This window comes from Chiloscyllium punctatum, chromosome 15, assembly GCF_047496795.1.
Source record: "Chiloscyllium punctatum isolate Juve2018m chromosome 15, sChiPun1.3, whole genome shotgun sequence".
In the NCBI taxonomy this organism is placed as follows: domain Eukaryota; kingdom Metazoa; phylum Chordata; class Chondrichthyes; order Orectolobiformes; family Hemiscylliidae; genus Chiloscyllium; species Chiloscyllium punctatum.
This window is the reverse complement of record NC_092753.1, coordinates 42,633,252-42,654,064: the sequence shown is the minus strand read 5'-3', so window position 1 is coordinate 42,654,064 and position 20,813 is coordinate 42,633,252. Positions and strand designations below refer to the sequence as shown.

General features: G+C 39.7%; 1 protein-coding gene across 1 annotated transcript in view; it reads left to right on the top strand.

Moving 5' to 3' along the window:
• The first annotated feature begins 13,525 nt into the window (after positions 1-13,525).
• LOC140486215 (organic solute transporter subunit alpha-like) overlaps positions 13,526-20,813 on the top strand; it is a 32,456-nt gene continuing 25,168 nt past the window's right edge. The window contains exons 1-2 of the mRNA XM_072585042.1: positions 13,526-13,646; positions 19,515-19,669. Of these exons, the coding sequence (XP_072441143.1) occupies positions 13,571-13,646; positions 19,515-19,669 (231 nt within the window). The 5' untranslated portion in view covers positions 13,526-13,570. The remainder of the gene's footprint in view (positions 13,647-19,514; positions 19,670-20,813) is intronic.

Genomic DNA, 20,813 nt, shown 5'->3' with positions numbered 1-20,813 from the left:
GTCCCACGTGCCAGCACCCGGCCCATATCCCTCCAAACCCTTCCTATGCATATTCCCATCCAGATGCTTTTTAAACATTACAATTGTACCAACCTCCACCACTTCGTCTGGCAGCTCATTCCATATACGTACCACCCTCTGAGTGAAAAAGTTGCCCCTTATATCTCTTTTATATCTTTCCCCTCTCACCATAAACCTATGCCCTCTAGTTGTGGACTCCCCTACCTCAGGGAAAAGACTTTGTCTATTTATCCTATCCATGCCCCTCATAATTTTGTAAACCTCTATGAGGTCACCCCTCAGCCTCTGACGCTCCAGGGAAAACAGCCCCAGCCTGTTAGGCCTCTCCCTATAGGTCAAATCCTCCAATCCTGGCAACATCTTTGTGAATCTTTTCTGAACCCTTTCAAGTTTCACAACATCTTTCTGATAGAAGGAGACCAGAATTCCATTTTTATTTTAGCTACAATTTGCTTCTCATATTCTTTATTCACTCCTTTTTATTATTTTACTTTCCCCTTGTGATATTTATATTCAACCTGATTCTCAGCTGTAGCATACACTGATATTTAGTCACATCTAGTCAACTGTGGATTTGTTGATCCAACCTCAAATACAAATATATCTTGATTTTACCCAAATTACTTTTGCTTTAAAGGCTCGCCAAAGGAAGAAATTCTTTTGCACATTTTATTAAGTGTCAAGTTCTACAATCTATTATAACTGGAAGTGAAGACATCCTGAGCAGAGAATTCCTGTATGTTGATAACAATGCAGTGCTAGCTGATTACATGGAAACTCAGCTACAATGGCATATAAACTGTCTTACCTGTTACCTGTTTGATCTATTTTACCCTTCTTTTGATCTCCCTTCCACTACTTCCCTGCTCCCCACTGAATTAGGGTGAAGTTTAGGCTTAAGGTCCATTTATGTCACTACACGATTGTTAAATGATTGCAATTTGTTAGCCTGATTAGTTAACTTCTACATAACCTTTTAGATGTGAGCTAGAACTGCAATTCAGCTTATGGCCTGCAGACCTGGTATTTAAATAAAATACCATTATGATCATCATTTATGTTGCATTATGACATAATTATTGAGCATGTGCAAGGGAAATAGCAGATTACTGCTGATTCTCTCAAGAATAATCATCAACTGCCCAAGGAAGGAAGATGACAAATGGACAGACATTGATACTTTCATCACCTACTATTTGCTGGACACAGTGAAGAAATTGTAGGAATATCAAGACGCTCAATTGTTTGATGGACATCATGCGCAAATTCAATGTCCTGTAATGATGGCCAGGGGGTATATGTCCTCAGTAACCTTGTTCTGTGGCAGTACCTTAAACAGTGCCATCAAATCTTCATAATTAATAACCTTGTGGTTTATGATGGGAAGTGGGTGCCTTAAGTGTTCCCCATTTGGAATTCTTCAGAAAATCCATCAGAAATCTGTGTGTTTCCGTATTGCACCAGGGCACTACAATCGCACAGTGGCCAGGTATTTCATATTACCTGGAGGACATATTATCCAATTGTGCCACCTGTGCCTCTTAGGATTTCTGCCCTCCTCGTTTCCTAAAAGCCATGGGAACACCTTGCAATAGATCTTTTTTAAATTAAAGAAATGATTTTCTCATCCAAGTGGGCTATTATTCCTGATGGATTGATGTCTAGAACCTCAATCACTCCACCTCAGAAGCTGTTATCACTTCTTTGAAGAGGTTATTTTCAATTATTGGTCATCGCAAAAAATGGGCCACAATTCATGAACAAGTGTTTCTAATTTCTTTGTGGTCTGATTTGGATTTGTTCACATTACAAGTTCACTGCAATATCCTTGAGCCAATGGCAAAGCCACATGAGGGGTACCGTAAAAGACCTACTGAGAGAGAATGAAAACTTTCATTTAACCTAACTCAAATACTGTTCTACACCACTGCAGAATAGTTTTGCCACATGCCAGCTTGGGTAAGCTGCAGCTGGTGAATCCAATTCCCTTCTCCTTCCCATCCACTGACACCAAGCTTCACAGTGTAGAGTAATGAGCAGGCATGACACAGAGAAATGCTAAGGACAGACTGAGCCTGTACTTTCAACCAGACACAAAGGGCTTGCTGTCTTCACAAGGGGATTGCACATGTTATTTGGGGACCAGCAGCAGGAGGGCATCAACGGAACAATTAGGAGTGTCTTGATTCACTGAAACATAAGCGAGTTGCCTGATGGGCTGCATACACTGATCCCCCAGAAGAAAATATGACTGCATAAACACTGATGGCAGAGATGAGGGATTAAGCTCCTCAGAGAAGGAGTCTGGAATGTACAGAGACCCCAACAACGTCCAAAGGAACTCAATATATATTCACCAGAAATGTTCCACAGACATGGGATGGGGTGGTGTAGAATGATGTGCAATTAGTGTAACTAGCGTAAACCATAAATGGGGAAAAAGACTTGGGGAGATGTGAAGTAAAGGGTTAACAGTACCTTTACTCTTTATGATAGCTACTGTGCATGCACACAAGGAGCTGTGTACTGATGATGTCACAACCAATTTGGGAATTTGCACTGATGTTTGAGCTCCACTACTCCTGGGGGTCATCACAAACATTAAAGGTTTAACTAAGTTACTCAAAGTCCCAACCTTCCTGTCTGATGAACTCAGGTTATTTGAAAACATTGACCAGGGTTTGATACTTAAAAGGGAATGACTAGTTATAACAAAGAAAACAATTCTAATCACAGGCAAACAAATCTATGAATTATCGACATGTAACTTTATTAGCTGAAACTGTAGCTCCCTCTTAAATACCTTCATACATTATAGACTGACACAGAAAAACAGAAACAAAAACATGGATATTATGGGGGGAAAGAGAGGAAGTATAGTTCAATAGCAACAATCCAATGATTTCAATGAACTGTCCCCCTTTTTTCCCAGTCACTCTGATCTCCAAGATTCTTGTTTCCATATCTTTCACTTCTTTACTGCAGATACAGTACAATTGGTACGCTAATTGTTCAGTTTTTTTAGTTATTGGCTTGAGACAATGTTTACAGGAACTGGTAAAGAATAAATCCCTATTTTTCAGGCTTTGGTTATTTGTCTGCAGAGGAAGGGACAGACTGCTTTTCTATTGCAGTCTACAGGCTTCTGCCTTTGTATTGTTCCAAGTCTCTCTCTTCACTTGCCCAGAAGCCAATCAGAGTGGTGTTATGCTGATGAGGCCTGGCCTCCACAACTGGTCTAAATTTCACAAACCAGTCAAAAATCACCCATGGTGCTGTGGCATCTTAGATATCTTTCCCCTCTGATTGACCAAAACAAAATTGCAACACAACTCTCAACGAGTTCAGTTACATGTTGTTAAATGTATAGCAACTCCTTTCAAAGTCCTTGACTTAAAGTAATCATTTTCATATTTTGTTCCACAATAAATAACAAGAAAAAACAAATGTGGTCTTTACAATGATGTCAGATCACAAAGAGGGAGTTGGATACCAGAAATGTCACCTCTTACTCTCTCATGTATGTAGTGTAAATACTTAATAAAGATTGCTTGTGTTCCCTGATGAGTGTGTGTACAACCTTCTATCTATAATTCAGGCATGATCTTACAATACCCCTGCTTGCTAGTTTGTTCTATTGTTCCCTAGATTCTACCTGTAGTCATCAAAACTTGTGACAATTGCTCGTCTCTGGTTAGGCTGACTATTATCTACAAATTGATTCATCTGGGGATAAATGCAGCTGGGTAGGAGCAGGAATGTATTTGGCTATAATTTCTATTGCACATGTCTCTTAACTTATTGAAGTGTAGTGCCCGATAATTTATCATCACTCAAGCTTGTAGTCAATGCTACCAAAACCATTCATCAGATTAAACAACATATCCAGTTTGAGCAGCTGGATATTGGGGACATTAAAGACTTTGGGGACATAAAACTCCTGAAAAGAGGTGTGATTTGGCTGCAGACACCAGGGAATTACTTAGAAGGAAAGCTAAAGCTGCAAATTGAGCTCAGGTTTACACATCCTAGACAAGGCTTTATAATGACCACCAAGCCATTTGAAATGATCTCTATGGTAACTCAGCAACTTTATCTTTCAAGCTATAGCTACTGTGAAACACTTTATAAAATAATTGGAGTAGATTAATTAGCACTGAATGCATTTCATTGCTCAGGAGAAGGCTGATCCTTCATGATGACACACTTGAAGCAGCTGTTCATAAATCTGGATCAATGCACTCAGCAGCTCCTCTACATATTATGCAATGGAAACATTTTTTGAATACTCAGATTATTTACAGTCAGGTTGTTTTTGGTTATGTTGTTGTCACTGTGAGTGGACTCTACTTGTTGCTTAGTAGCTAGTCTTCATTTTGATGGTGTTATAATGCCAGCTGAAGTTACAACTGGCCAAGTCAGATCCCAGATTGAAAACTAACTCGATGGATTATATTTTGTTTTATTTGTATTTAATGAGGTGATTTATCATAGAAACGCAAGCACACACTGCTATAGATTTGATTTTAACATAAAACAGAATCTTCTATTTTGTAATAAACCAAGCTATTTATGCAAAATATAATTTGTACTATTTTGAAACACAACTAAAGACACAATTCCACCTAACACATCATGACTACTTCACAGTGCTCAAACACCAGAGAGAATTCATTTTTCTATTACATCCGTAAGTTTAAATTATCTGGGTTTATTTTTCAATTCCTGATCTAGAGAGTTTGATTGCCCTTATGATTAGTCACACAACTGAACTCAAACTTTCTTAGATTAAATAACCCCTTCTGGGTTCGACTCAAACATTTCTGTTCTGGAGCTTTAAACAAAAACCCCTTCACTGAGGTATCTTATATCCTAATTTTTCTGAACTAGTTTCTTTCTCTAAGAAGAACAGTTTCATACATCCAATTTTAAGCAAGTCTTCTGGACTGATTTATAAAGCTTTCCAAACTAGGGATTCCCCACTAAAAAAACCCCATGACTCTTCTAACTGAAAGCAAGCTAATGTTCTTCAATGTTTACTTTGTTTCCTTGTAAAATACTCCCAATGTAAACAAATTCCTATTATCACCCCATAACCTCTCTCTCTCATATTAAATTAATAAAACTTGACATGTAAATTATTAAACATCATACACATAGGCCAAAACCCATATGCCGCTAGTTCATGCCAGGCTAATGGCAGGGACCATACAAAACTTGGCTGAAACCTGTGATGTGGTCAAAGTTCAGTGTAATTGCATCCTGCTTCCCTCTGTCCATGGGGAATTAAATGTGGATGTTTTGTAGATGTAGAACCAAAATGTTCTCCTGGTAGAATGCAAAAGGAGATTTATTGCTGATTTCATGATGGCCTTCTTTTCAAAGCAAAGGTGCCACAGGTAATATTACTCAGTGAAGTTAAAGAGTTCCTTGAATTGTGGATAAGGCTTCCTTTGTTGTGCTTTCCTCCTCATCTCTAGTGCAACTGCTGCTCCTGCCTTTTACTCTTTTGTCCTTGCTTAATGCAGCTCATCACACTCCAATGTGAAAGGGAGTCTTTTAAACTCTCCCCATCCCACCCCACAACTGGAGACAAATTATTTGAGTAAGTCATCATGATAGTATTAAAATCTTGTTTGATGCAGACAATATCAAATGTTCAGAATAATTATTTTGTTATTTTTTAAGCACAGAGGTGTAGACTATGTTCTAAATAGTAAAAAACTTCAGAAATAGAACATAGAAAATTACAGCACAGAACAGGTCCTTTGGCCCACAATGTTGTGCCGAGGTTTAATCATAATGTAAAATATAACTTAACCCACGCATCCCTCAACTCACTGCTATCCATGTGCATGTCCAGCAGTCGCTTAAATGTCCCTAATGACTCTGCTTCCACCACCTCCGCTGACAACGCATTCCATGCATTCACAACTCTCTGCGTAAAGAACCTTCCCCTCTGGCATCCCCTCTGTACCTTTCTCCTAATATCTTAAAACTATGACCCCTCATACCAGTCAATCCTGCCCTAGGGAAAAGTCTCTGGCGATTGACCCTACCCATTCCTCTCATTATCCTGTATACCTCGATCAGGTCTCCTCTCTTCCTCCTTCTCTCCAGAGAAAAAGTCTGAGCTTATTCAACCTTTCTTCATAAGGCAAGCCCTCCAGTCCAGACAACATCCTGATAAACCTTTTTTGCAAAGTCTCTGTATCTTTCCTATAGTCAGGCGACCAGAACTGGACACAAATCTGAAGCATTAAGGGACTTAGGAGTCCTAGTTCAGGATTCTTGTAACATGCAAATTCAGTTGGCAGTTAAGAAAACAAATGCAATGTTAGTATTGATTTCAAGAGGGCTGAAATACAAGAGCAAGAATGCACTGTTAAGGCTGCATAAGGCTGTGGCCAGACCACATTTGGAATATCGTGAGCAGATTTGAGCACAGTATCTAAAGGAGGATGTGCTAGTATTGGAGGGGTCCAGAGGTGGTTTACAAGATTAATCCCTTTTCATTTGACAAGTGGTTGAGGGCTCTGGCTCTGTACTGGATGGAGTTTAAGTTGAGGATGGTTCTCATTGAGACTTACATAATACTGAGAGACCTAGATAGAGTGAATGTGGAGAAAATGTTCCCACTAGTTGGAGAGAGAAGGACCACAGGGAACAGTCTCAAAGAGAAAGGATGACCCTTTAGAGCTGGAATGATGAGGAACTTAGCCAGAGGTTGGTGAATCTGTGGAATTCATTGCCACGGAAGTCTATGGAAGCTAAGTCATTGAGTGTATGTTAGACGGAGATAGATAGGTTCTTGCCTAATAAGGGGTTCAAGAGTTACAAGGAGAAGGCAGGAGAATGGTGTTTAAAACATATCAGGTAGTAGAAAGTTCAGGACTGCAGATACTAGAGATCAGAGTCAAGAGTGTGGTGCTGGAAAAGTACAGCAGGTCAGGTAGCATCTGAACATCAGGAGAATCAACATTTTGGGTATAAGCCCTTCATCAGGAATCATGAAGGGTTTATGCCTGAAATGTTGATTCTCCTGCTCCTTGGATGCTGCCTGACCTGCCGTGCTTTTCCAGCACCACACTCTCGACCTTGAAACACATATCAGCCAAGATGAAATGGTGGAGAAGACTCAACGGGCAAAATGGCCTAACTCTGCTCCTACAACGTATGGTCTTGTAACATGTACAGTAAATAGTCACAGAGCCAAGCAAACCTAGTCAGTGGCTAGATGGATGAAATCATGTTGTTGCTCAATTTTGGTTCCATGATACCAAGATTCTTCAAGTGCTGATTTGTTGAATTTGCTTTGCTGGGAGGAACACTGGCTTTCCCAGTGTGGGCTGCATGTTGATGATTGGGAGGAAAAGGGTGCTGATCCATTGCCACCTTGTCTAGCATTGTAACATATGCAAAGAAACAACCAACCAACTAGCAGCCTGAAATGATTAAACAGTAACTAATCTGAAATTTTATATCATCCCTTTAACTTGCAGTGATTTGAAGACTTTACCTTGCTGCTAATTAGCAACCCTTGTTGCTGGGCCAAATTTGGGATGGGTTCAGCAAACGCAGAGCTCTAATTTAACTCAGTTACTCATCATTTTAAATACTCATGAAGTATATTCCCATTGATAACGGAAAAGCTAAATTCAAACAGGTTGACAGTGCCCATCTGGCTTGAAAGGTGCATGCACTTCCTACTTGTAGGTTGGAGACATAGTACATTGTTGAGTGACTAAAAAATTGGGCGTGATTGAATATCTAGCCCACAGACTTACCATTGAACCTATAGTTCATTGCTCTGGAGAACATACAGATTACCATCTGTAAAGTCATTTTATTGCTTTTTTTATCTTTGTTGAAATACTAGCTATTAGTCAACTCATGACTAATGCTGATGTAAAGCATGTAAGAATAAAATAATCATCTTGACCTCATAATGGAAGTACGTGGTATGACTTGTATTATATTAAGTTTTGCAAAACATTTTCTACAAATGGAAATGTAATCATACATACATTGTATTAGAAGTCTGTAAATTATATTTATCAATTATTTATGGAGAAACTAATCTTTTGCAGAAAACCACAATTTATTCACAAAATAACTAATTTCTTTCCTTAATTTTTAGGGAAATACAATTGTAGAAAATTCAGCATGCAACTTTTAGTGACCACATAATTTATTTTCCTGCTTTGGATATTTCCTGCCACCATGTCTCTCCTGCCAATAGCTATTCAACACAAACTTCTTGGGTCGACTTTCATTCCACTGGCATCTGTAATCACATTGCACACATTTCTTCAATTGCTATTAATCACATCCTTTTCTTTCTTGCCCCCTTAAAAGGTCTGACTATTCTTTGTTAGTTAGTCAATTCTTTGACTGCTTGTTTATGATCTTGTCTGTTTTGCTGTTTTCTTCAAACATGGAAATAAACTAGACATACGTAGAAATGACTTTTGAGAAAGACAATTAATATTAGAATGATGAATAATAAGAAAAATAAAAAAAACAAATACAAACAAATTTGGGCAAGCTATTCCATTTGTAGTAAGCCTGACCTTCTGAATATAAAAATATATCTGTGTACCTCATTAAATCAGGGCTCTTTCCAGTCCAGTGCCCTAACTTGATTTCTAAATAAAAGAAATGCACAAAGAAAGTGACATTTACAAGTAACCAGGCGAGCACATACTAGCAAAAACACTCACTTGGAGCCAAGATTTTCTGTGTTTTTTTTGTGTGATTGGAGTATACCATTAAAGAAAGTACATGTGCATGTTGAGCTTGCAAAACTGAAAGATTTACTGCTCATCTTGGATCATGTCCAGATGGAGAAAAGATCTTTTTTCATCCTTTGATTACTGTGTGCATATATGCTTATATATAATATCTTTTAATTGATGCATTCTCAGGGATCTTGCCTCTCATGTTATCCTGTTTCCTCACTAATTTTTAAATCTATAAATCCTCTTTCTCATGAAATGTGAAATCAAGAGATGTCAGCCCTCTGGTCATTATCTCATTATTTTATACTTCCTATTTTTTCTACAGTGCTGGTCTGAACTAATACTGTATTTTAATTAATTTTTCATAAAAATAAACATTGCATTTGCATTTTGTCAGAGAATTTTTGAAATTCTTATTTCAAATTTACTATTTTTGGCCATGCCTTTTTATATGATTTGGCACATATGATTACTCTTTTAGTATTACAGCCATGGATACTAGAATTTCCCAAACTACCAGACATGGATCATTACCAAAACCTAAATTCCAAGAAATTACTTTATTCATCAGCCTATGAATAAAGAAGTAAGAAAGCAATCTGTATCGCCGATGGACGTATTCCTAACTTCTTAGTTTTCCTTCCTCACTTTTGCATTCATCAACTTGGGCAGTTGTAATTTCCTATGATATCATGTCCTTTTGCAGATTTCTCTAAACCAGAAAATATTTCCTCTTTGTCCTTTTCTCTAAATGAGAAAGTTTGCAACCACAATCACTAATTGCCCTCTTTCCTGCCTTTGACATAAACCTGAGATAGGGCAATTAAACAATATAATTTAAGAAGACTTACTTTATGCTTTTATTATCCGCATTACTATTCCTTCATTTTGTTTTAGCTACAGAATAATAGACTTAATTGTCAATGTTCTGAAATTGATTTGGAGGCAATGGAAATACTTGCTGAACTTGAGGATTAGCTCTATTGCCAACAGTTGTTCATTGACACTGTAGCATGCCAAATTTCAGATGTCACATTTCACAGCTGAAGCAAGTTGTCACATTGATGGTTGTTGAAGCATACATCTATTTCAAGCTTCTTATGGCAAAACGTTCAGTGCTTCCTAGTGCTCAACGGAGCATAAGTTGGAACAGATGCAATCAAGTGTGTCAACTATGGCTTGATTGGTAGCAACTTGTGACTCAAAGTCAGAATATTGTGAATCAAAGTCCACACTAGAGCTTTCAGACACTAATCTAAGCCAGTACTTCAATGCAGTATTGAGTAAATGCTGTGGCAATTTTTTTTGTTTGAGATCTTAAATGCAGGCCCTTTCTGCTCTCTTAGGTGGGTATTAGAGATCGTGTGGTATGATAATAAGAAGAACAGGGGATTTCCTCCGTGGGCAATTTATATTCCTCAACCAACACTGCTGAAATACTCTGATTATCCAAGCATTACAACTTTCCCCTAAGTGGGAACTCATTATGTGAAAACTGACAGCTGTGTTTCTTTGCATTTCATTGGAAACCATACTTCAAGATTACTTCATTGGCTTTAGTGCACTTTGTGACATCTTGAGGTCATATAAATATAAGCCAGTTGACAATGACTGAATGGCATGATCTTCAAATGTTGATAGTGATCAAGGAAACAATTACATATTTGAGACATCTGCTTGGAATTATCTGTAGTTCATATTAATGATATTGTCAGTACATGTCAAGGTGACAAAACTTTCATTAATTATGGCTCCAACCCTTATTGTTACTGCAATAAAGAGGTAAAGATGCTTTAATCAAGAGGTTACATTCATTTCTCTCCCACTGGTTAGAATTAGCACATTTCCAGGTTGCATAATTTTACCAAAGTCCTGAAGTATAGGGTTGATGATAGCTCCTATTTGACTACCTGACTAATTGTCCACAATTCAACAGGAATTTGGGTGGCACAGTGGCTCAGTGCACCAGGATCCCAGGTTCAATTCCAACATTGGGTGACTGTGTGGAGTTTGCACATTCTCTCTGCATGGGTTTCCTCCCACAATCCACAGATGTGTGAGTCAGGTGAGTTGGCCTTGCTAAATTGCCCATAGTGTTAGGTGCATTAGTCAGAGTGAAATGGTTCTGGGTGGGTTACTCTTTGGAGGAGTGGTTGGGCTGAACGGCCTGTTTCCACACTGTAGGGAGTCTAATCTAATCAGGACAATATGGGATTCTGGAGGTAATGTGCGAGCCAGAAGCCAGTTCCCAACAACTAGCTGCAATGTTTTTATGCTGTACTAATCATTATGCCAGACTGATTGAATATGAGAAGAGGTTGGAACGATGGCCCCTGGAAGATCAAGGTTACTCGTTTCAGCCCTGAAAAATGGCACTGTTATGACAATCATGGACAGATTTGTAGCATTAATGGAAAGGGGTCAAGGGACCAGTATTGATGCATCAATGTCAGCCAAAGGCAGAACTTTGAATGTTTGCATAAAGAGGACTGGATTTTGTTTGTGCAGTGGTGGCAGTGAAGATTGGATGGAAAACCCAGATCCTATGGCAACCTAATTGTTAATGAGCTTTCATCTCCTGTCCCTTTAACATGCAAGATCCCACCTCCAAAAGCTGCAGATATTACGTCTCAGTTATATCACTGGTAGTGGTGAATACAGCTGGGTCTGCACCCAGCCAGGAGAATCAGCATTGTCATTCCCCTTAGAAGCTGATAAGTGGGGTCACATTGCCAAGACCAGTCAGATTCAATGGAAGGAAGGCTTTGCCTATTTAGAATGAATAACAAAACAAGATGGTAGGTGTGTTGTTGAAGTTAGAAGTAGTGATTTTGTAAGGATGAAGTATGTGTTAACAATAATAAAACTCAGAAACCTGGAGCACAAGGAAAGATTTATGGAAGAAAACAAAGGCCTTTGAAAAGTAGATGTTAAACATATGCTTAAAATTGCAAATACAATCTATAAAACAAATGAAGAGGTCCTTCAAAATGCAAAAACAAAAATAACCCTAAGTTGTACAGAAAAGAAAATGAAGATAAAGTCACCATAGTCTTACTAGATCAAAGGACTGCTCTCACAATAGAGAGATGGCTGGTGGTGGTGGTTTAACTTCAAGTCACCATGCCTCAGGAGAGGGGAGAAGTTGACAAGGTGAGTCCTTTATGATAACCTCAGCCAATCTGGGAATTGAACCCCCACTGTTGGTGTTACTCTGAATCTCAAACAAGCCATCCAGCCAACTGAGCTAGCCAATATCCAGAAAAGAAAGAAACTGTCAGTATTTCAGCTATTTGATCAGGGCTGAAAAGCTACAGGAATTTTTTTTAGAATCGTAGAACTGTTACAGCACAGGAGAAGGCTATTCATCTCATTGAGTAGATTATACCCTTTTGAAATTAAACATAGCATCAGTCTTGTTGGATAGTATCATATGTGCTGATGACTGAGGCATGTTGCTGCCTACAATCACACACTTCTCTGTCTATGCAAGTGAAAAGTTGAGCAAATTACAGGACGAATCATGTGGTAGGATCACAGGTGGGTGGGACCTCCATGTCCGAATGGTCTGGCACCATAATTAAAGGTTAGTTGGCCACCACACTAATTCTGGAAGGTATGACTTTGGATGAAGGGCTCCGGCCGGAAACGTCGATTTTCCTGCTCCTCGGATGCTGCCTGACCTGCTGTGCTTTTCCAGCACCACACTCTCAACTCTGATCTCCACCATCTGCAGACCTTGCTGTCTGCAGGTATGTCTTTCTAGTGGTCACTTCTACAACACAAGAGATGTCAGTTTTTAAAAAGCCTGTATTGGCTCCCCACTTCATAAAGCACATCCCGAGGTGATATTGCTGGATGGAGTCACAAAAAGATGTCACATCCCGCTGAATAAAATCACAAGACAGTCACATCACAGGCATCAAGCCTGAGCGCTGTTGGCAGTGCATGTCAGTCCTGTTGGACCTCACAAAAAGGATGGTAAACAGTACCAGAGCAAAGCCAAAAATCTCCTGAGCTCCTCAAGGATGAATGGCGCTATTTTCTATCCTCTGCCTCCCACCTACGGGGCAATCATTCACTCTAACTCTGCTTCTGCATACACACCTCACAAAGCCTCATATCCTCAAGTTTCAGCAACACATGCGTGATATCCAGTCAAGTGCTCACACTTACCTCATCCTCTCATACCACTAATCCTTCCTGCCCTCTGCACTTCATTCTCATTCACTCTGTTGTCATTTTGTGTATTCGTAAATTAGTTGGTCATGCTCAATGAATTCAGTCAGCTACTGAATAAAAAAATCTGATTATAATTAGAAAATTATTATTGAATTTTGGTTATAAAGTTGTAACATTATCAGGTAAAAACAATGACTGCAGATGCAGTAACATTATTAGGCAGAGCCACATGAATTTCCATCTCTATGACTGTATGACTCCAAATCAACAGACAATCTGTTCCCGTAATGTGGATCGGAAAGTTAAGAGATAATGGCCATTGCATTGGAATCATTTTATGGCGGCTGACCCATCTATTTCCCCGTGAGCTGCCAGCAAAAGTGGAGTTGACATTTCGGTTTCAATAGTTTGTAATCTCTAAATTACTTTACGGCTTTGATTATTGATGTTTATGTATTGATGGACGTGTGGGAGTGAGAATGGGTGAAGGTGTGTGGAGAGAAGGAACAGCCCCACATTGTGCAGCACTCGCCAGCCTGATTTGGACAACGGTGCTGAGCCTGCTCTCAGTCTCACTGCTGACTCCTCACAAACAGTTCCTGTGAGAGTGTGTGTGTCTTGGAGAAATGTCTGACGAAGCAAACCAGAGCCTGGAAATTTATTGCGGCTCCAGCCCACCCAGGGCCGTGGATATTTTAAAGAGTAAGTAAGCAAGTTGGCTTCTGTCCAACTCTTGTCGGTCTACTCAGTGGGGAGCGGTGTTTTGTGAATCAGCCACTCGATACCAGGAGGGTGAAGATGCTGCTCAAATCCTGCAGTTCTCAACCTGGTTAAAAATCACACAACACCAGGTTATAGTCCAACAGGTTTAATTGGAAGCACACTAGCTTTCGGAGCGACGCTCCTTCATCAGGGGATAGTAGAGGGCTCGATCGTTTAAAGCAAAAATTTGCAGTGTGATGTAACTGAAATTATACATTGAAAAATTGATTGTCTCTTAAGCTTTTCACCTGTTAGAATACAGTGATAGTTTCACTTCTTTCATGTGTAAATCACAAAACCTTTTTTTTTAAGTTGCATTCTCGGGTTAGCTGTTAACAATGGTGATAGCTAGACAATATGTTGAAGGTGTTGGCCCCCTGTGTTCTCTGTCTATGACCTGATGTTTAGATTGATTCTAATCTAAAAAGTGAGATAACAGAATTTTACATAGATTCATGCAGTTTTTGAGCTCAGAGTTCGACATGAATGTTTGCAGTTTTTGAGCAAAGTGCAATGTAACTCTGCAAGTACAAATTCACCCCACAAAATATATGTGTGCATGTGGGTCTTTGTCTGTGTGTGTGTGTGTGTGTGTCTGTCTGGGGTGGGGGTTGTGGGTGTGAGAAAGTGTGTGTGTGTTCTCAACCTGAGCAGCTGAACTCAAACTGGTCAATGGAAAAGGAGCCTAGGGAGTCGCGCAGAGCAACAAAGAGCCCGGGGACAGCCCCAGCTCCAGTTCAGGGGGTTGGGGAGGTGGATGAAAAGGGCCAGAGTCCCGGTGCCTCCCCAGCCTCAGGGAACACTCCCTTCCTCAGGAGGCACTCGGTCTGAGGAGCGGGGCTGCGGCTTCTCCCAGCCCCTGTCACTGCTAACTTTCCGGCCTTTTGCTCGAAGTTGCTGCTCTGCTCTCCTGAGTTGTCGGAGCTGATGTGGTGAGAAGCTGTAATCGAGCTGTTACTGAACTTTACTCGATTAGACACACGGAAATCCATCCAGTCTTGCAGCAGTAATACCATTCTCTGATCTAGTTTTCACCCATTCATGTGCAACTCTTTCTATTCCGTCCTTTTCAGATTTGTTGATGTGGATAACTCCTTAATTTGCTGGTCACAGCATTTGCAGACCATATACTGTTCCAGTTTATACAAGTGCTAAACTTCTCTGCTGTCAGTATTGTAACTTGCAGCTAATTCAATGATATAACGAGCAAATACATTTCCAACTGACATTTCAATGATTTCGTTCGGCATATTAACTGTCCTGCAACCTGCTGGACGATACAATTTTGTTTTGCTTCCTTTTGGGCCTGGGGCCTTGTGACTTAGTGGGCAGTGTGCCATCATTTTCATATCCCACTCTCCAATGACCATGAAAGCAGTGTTCATGATGTGTTTCACCAGCTTGGCAACTGACCTGCAAGTCCTTCTAATTATTCCTTAAGAGGGGAAGCGTGAGGAAAGCAAATTTTGAGTCCAGCTTGGTCATCACACCTGATTATTGATGCAAATTTACAATTGTTGCCAAAGTTTTTGCTCCATCGTAAAATAAACAAAAATATGTTCATAAGTAACTTTTCAGTAACTGTTAAATAAAGGCTGCTTGCAGCAATGGTTTCCCAAATTTCTAACCTTGAAACAAACTGCTGACGTCTTTGGAGCAGCTCATAGTTTTTTAGTTAAGAAAGCAAACATATGAAAAAAAAATCTGAAGAAGTGAAGAAAAGATTTGCTTTGAAAATAAACAAAGCAAATTGTACTAAGAGTGAAAATCTCCATTTAAAGCGTTGGTAGGTAGAAAGTGTTTCAATATGCATTCACAGTCCTTCCTTATGCAATCCTACAGTTCTGAGTCTCACATATAATGGAATCACTGATCAGCTCCTTACTTTGGTCGCTTTCCAAAATAATGCTAAGCGGGTTTCTTGGCAGGCTACGTTTTATTAAAAATATTTCAACTACATCCCGAAAATAGCAATACTGTGTCAACATAATTGTTGCCAGCAATTACACAGCATCACGGGAAATGTTTTCCATTAACAATAAATTAATAGAAGGATCCACCCTTCTCAATTTCATTGGAGGGGAAGAAAATCATATATGCAATTGCGCAACATTCAGCTGATCTGAAAAGGCTCATATAATGAGTGCAGTGATGATTGCTTTGTAGTTATTGTTCGGTTTTCAAAATGTTTTATTTTGCTAAATATTTGATGATAAAATCTTGTAATCACAAACAAGTAGAGTCACAGGTAGATAGGATAGTGAAGAGAGCATTTGGTATGCTTTTCTTTATTGGTCACAGTATTGAGTATAAGAGTTCGGATGTCATGTTGCAGCTGTACAGTACATTGGTTCGGTCACTTTTGGAATATTGCGTGCAATTCTGGTCTCCTTCTCATCAGAAGGATGTTGTCAAACTTGCCCATAAATGGTTTTTATTTCTCTGTTCGCCTTCTGTTCATATGTCTATCAAGATAAGCCTTAAACATGCCTGCTTCTACCACCTGTTCTGGCAGTCCATTCCAGGCACCCATTACTCTCTGTGTGAAAAATTATCCCTGCGCTTCTCTAAATGTCCCTCCCCGACCTTGAACCTGTGCCCTCTTGAGATTGACCTTTCCACCCTGGGAAAAAGCTTCTGACTATCCACTCCATTTATGCCCCTCATAATCTTGTAGACTTCTATCAGGTCACCCTTCAGCCTCCATCTTTCTAGTTAATCCAACCTCTTCTCATACCTAAACCCTCCAGATCAGACAACATCCTGGTAAACCTTCTCTGCACTCTCTTCAATGCATCATGCCCTTCTGGCAATGTGGTGGCAGAACTACACATAATATTTCAAATGTGACCTAACTAAAGTTTTCTACCACTGTGACACATCTTGCCAACTTTTGTATTCAATGCCCAGCTGATGAAGACAAGCATGCTATGTGCCTTCTTAACCACTTTATCCACCTGAGTTGTCAACTTCAGGGATCTGTGGACCTATACACCCAGATCCCTCTGTATGTCAGTGCTCCTCAGGATTCTGCCATTTATTGTATAATTCACACCTGAATATGATCTTCCAAAATGCATCACTTCACATTTGTCTGGATTAAACTCCACCTGTATTTCTCTGCCCAAATGTGCAATCTGTCTATATCTCACTGTATCCTTTGACAATCCTCCTCATTACCTGCAATTCTGCCAATTTTGGTGTCATTTGCAAACTTACTATCAGACCACATAGATTTTCCTCCAGATCACTTATATATATATATATATATAAAACAGACAATAAAGGTCCCAGCACTGATCCCTGTGAAATACCACTAGTTAGTGATCTTCCTTGTGAAAAGCTGCTACTCTCTGTCTTCCATGACCAACCCTGTTTTGTGTCCATCTTGCTGGCTGTCCTCAGATCCTACCAGCCTGCTATAAGGTACATTCTTAAAAGCCTTACTAAATTCCATGTAGACAACATCCACTGTCCTTCTGTCATCAATTATTCTTGTCACCTCCTCAAAAAACTCAATCAAGTTGGTGAGACATGACCATCCCCACCCAAACCCATGCTGACTATCCCTAACAAGTCCATTTGCTTCAAAATGTAAATAAATCCTGTTTCACAGTATCTTTTCCAACAGCTCCCCAACCACTGACATCAGGCTCAGTGGCCTAAAATTACCCAGAATTATCTTTGTTTCCCTTCTTAAACAAAGAAACCACATTGGCCATTTCCAGTCCTCTGGAACCTCACCTGAGGCCAAACAGTATGCAAAGATATCTGTTAAGACCCCAGCTACTTCCTCCCTTGCCTCCCACAGTAATCCTGGGATAGATCCCATTTGGACCTGGGGACTTTGTCTAGCTTAATGTATTTCAAGACACCCAATACTCCCTCCTTCGTTATGTTGACTTGCCTGAGAATATTCACATACGTTTCCTTAACCTCAACATCTCTCATTGGTGAATACCAATGTAAAGTACTTATTAAGAATCTTGCTCACTCTTTCTGGGTCCATACATAGCTGCTCGCCTCTATCTTTGAGTGGGCCTACTCTTTGCCTAGCTACCGTCTTGCTCCAATATATGGTGAAAATGCCTTGGGATTCTCCTTAACCCTGTTGGCCAAGGACATTTCATAGCCCCATTTAGCCCTCCTAATTCCCCTTTTGAGTTCCTTCTTACTTTCCTTATATTCTACAAGGACTTTGTCTGTTTTTAGTTGCCTCGACCTTTCTTCTGACGAAGCTGATAATTTTCCCTGTCATCCAAGGTTCCCAAATCCTGCTATTCCTGTCCTTCATTTTCACAGGAACATGCATGTCCTGCACTCTGATCAACTGGTTTTTAAAAGATTCCCACATGTCAGTTGTGGCTTTATCCTGAAACAGTCACTCCTAACCCACATTCTCCAATTCTTATGTAATTCAGTTATGGTTGGCCTTCTCCCAATTTAACATCTCCATCGAGCTCTACACTTGTCCTTATTCATAAGTATCTGAAAACTTATGGAATTGTGGTCACTATTCCCACAATGCTCCCCACTGAACCTTTATTACCTGGCAGAGCTAAGTTCCCAACATCAGGTCTAGTATGGCCCCCTCCCTCATTGGATTGTCCACATACCGTTTCAAAAAGCTCTCCTGAATACACCTAACAAAGTGCTCCCCACACAATCCCCCAGCACGAAGGGAGAAATTAAACTCACCCACTACACCAACACTGTTATTCCAACATCTTTCCAGAATCTGACTACATATTTCTTCCTCTATCTCCTGCTGATAGCTGGGAGGTCTGTAATGCAATCCCAGCATTGTGACTGCATTCTTCCTATTCCTGAGCTCTACCCATAATATCTTGCTGCAAGATCCTCCAGGGTATCCTCCCTCAATACAGCTGTGACATGCTCCCTAATGCTCCCTGTAATATGCAACATCACCATCTCTCCCACCCACCCCCCACCCCATCCAGTCCACCGTTTTTGCTTTCCCTCTGTCTCTATAGTGAATGTAAAGAGGTCAGCCAGGTGTTCCTCATAGTGAGTTCCCTGATTGGAGCTGAGGGAGCTGAACCATTTTCCATGTGTAAATTAAGGGTGATTTGGTAATGGGATACCGACCTCTTAGGAGATATTTCAGTCTTATCTAAAATATCAATATCCTGGAGCGTTAAGCTACCAATCCTGACTTCTTTCAACCATATCTCTGGGATAGCATCAACATCATAATTGCATGCATTAATTCAGGCTCTAAATTCATCCGTCTTACATGTTATGTTTCTTGGCATTGAAGTAAATGTAGTCCAAGCCTTCAGTTCTGCTAAGCTCAGTAACCTCTCCCAGACAGTGCTTCTTCTTAGTCTTTAGTCTCAAGCTCTTCCCCAGTCCCTCTACTTACTTGCTGCTCTGGTTCCCACCACTCCACCCATTTTAACTTCTCCCAAATGGCACTATCAAACCTCCTGGTCAGGATATTGGTGCCTCTCTAGTTTAGGTGCAACCTGTCCTTCTTATGCAGGTGGCACCTTCCCTAGAAGAATCAGCCCCCTGAGAAGTGCAGGATTCTCTTTGGAAAAATTGAGTCACCAAAATGCAGCATTACAGAACATAGGACACTCAGAAAGCTCTTGATTTTTTTTCCATTTGTCCATACCTCCTGATTGTTTCCGTATCACTATCTCACCCCAAGCCAGCCCCTTGACATTAATATTTTCTTGAGCACAAATGCAAATGAGTGTTATTAATACATTTGTAAAATTGTTTGTGAAAGTGACAATGGAGAGAGCTCATTTAAATAACTAATATTATTTATTTCTACAGATTTAAGTTTGCCTGCTATCATCTTATACACTGTTCTCACTCTAATGGTTGTAATTGCAAATCTTGTGTATTTTGAGGAAATTATCTACCTGTTAAGAAAAGTCCCTGCCACAAACAGGAGAACAACTATTATGTGGGTGAGCGGGGCTGCACCTGTAAGTACATTTGCAAAACCTTACAAACTATACGTTTTCCTTCTTTTCAGAAATCATCTTCAATTTTTCATAAGATTTCATAATTTCCCTTTCAACTTATTAAACTCTCTGATTTCACCCAAGAGGTTTGAAATTGATCAGTCACCTGACCATATAAATTGTATAATTTAGTTTGGAACTCTGCTTAAAAACTACAGGGCTATTTTTTAAGGAATGCCAGCATTTTGTGTTTTATCTGATATCCCTCTCTTCCCCACACATTTCAGTGATGTATTAATGCATGTCTTTTAAGTAAAACAAAAAAATGTGTTGATTGTTTGAATTATTTATAATTATTTGGTGTAATTTCAGGGCTCTTCTCCTGTCATGTCCTTCAAAGAACAGCTCAATGTAGCACTTTAAGTAACTGGAAAAAGGAAGCTATAACAAAGAAAAAGAAACATATTCTGACTAACAGCTAAATTCCTAAATGTTAAAGTAAATGTATAAGCTATCTAAAACCTAATGAAACAACTAAAATCACTGCACATCATATGCCATTAGACATTTTCATCCCACAAATATCAATTCAGGAATTAATTTTCAACAGACAATTTAGAAATTCTTTTTCACAACATTAAGGAATGTTAACTTTTAAAGTACATAATGTCATTGTAAATGTTTGATTGTGTATCTGATAATCATGACCTTAAGTGATACAACTTTCAGTGAATAATGGGTTCCATTAGGAATAAATGGTAAAGCCAGAGCTAGGTTTCTTTGAACATTTTGTATCTGGAGAAATCAATGTGCAAGTTGAAATATAAAAGCATGAATATGCCGTGCCACACTTTCCTAGCTAAAATAACTTCTAAAACATGATACATCACAAAATATAAAAGACACGTAAACCACTCAACATACATTGTAAAATGTTTAACAGAAACTTACAAAGATGTTGGCAGGGTTGGAAGGTTTGAGCTATAGGGAGAGGCTGAATAGGCTGGAGCTGTTTTCCCTGGAGAGTTGGAGGCTGAGGGGTAACCTTGTAGAGATTTATAAAATCGTGGGGGTCATGGATAGAGTGAATAGCCAAGGTCTTTTGCCGGGGTGGGGAAATCAAAAACTAGAGGGCATAGGTTTAAGGTGAGAGCGGAAAGACTTA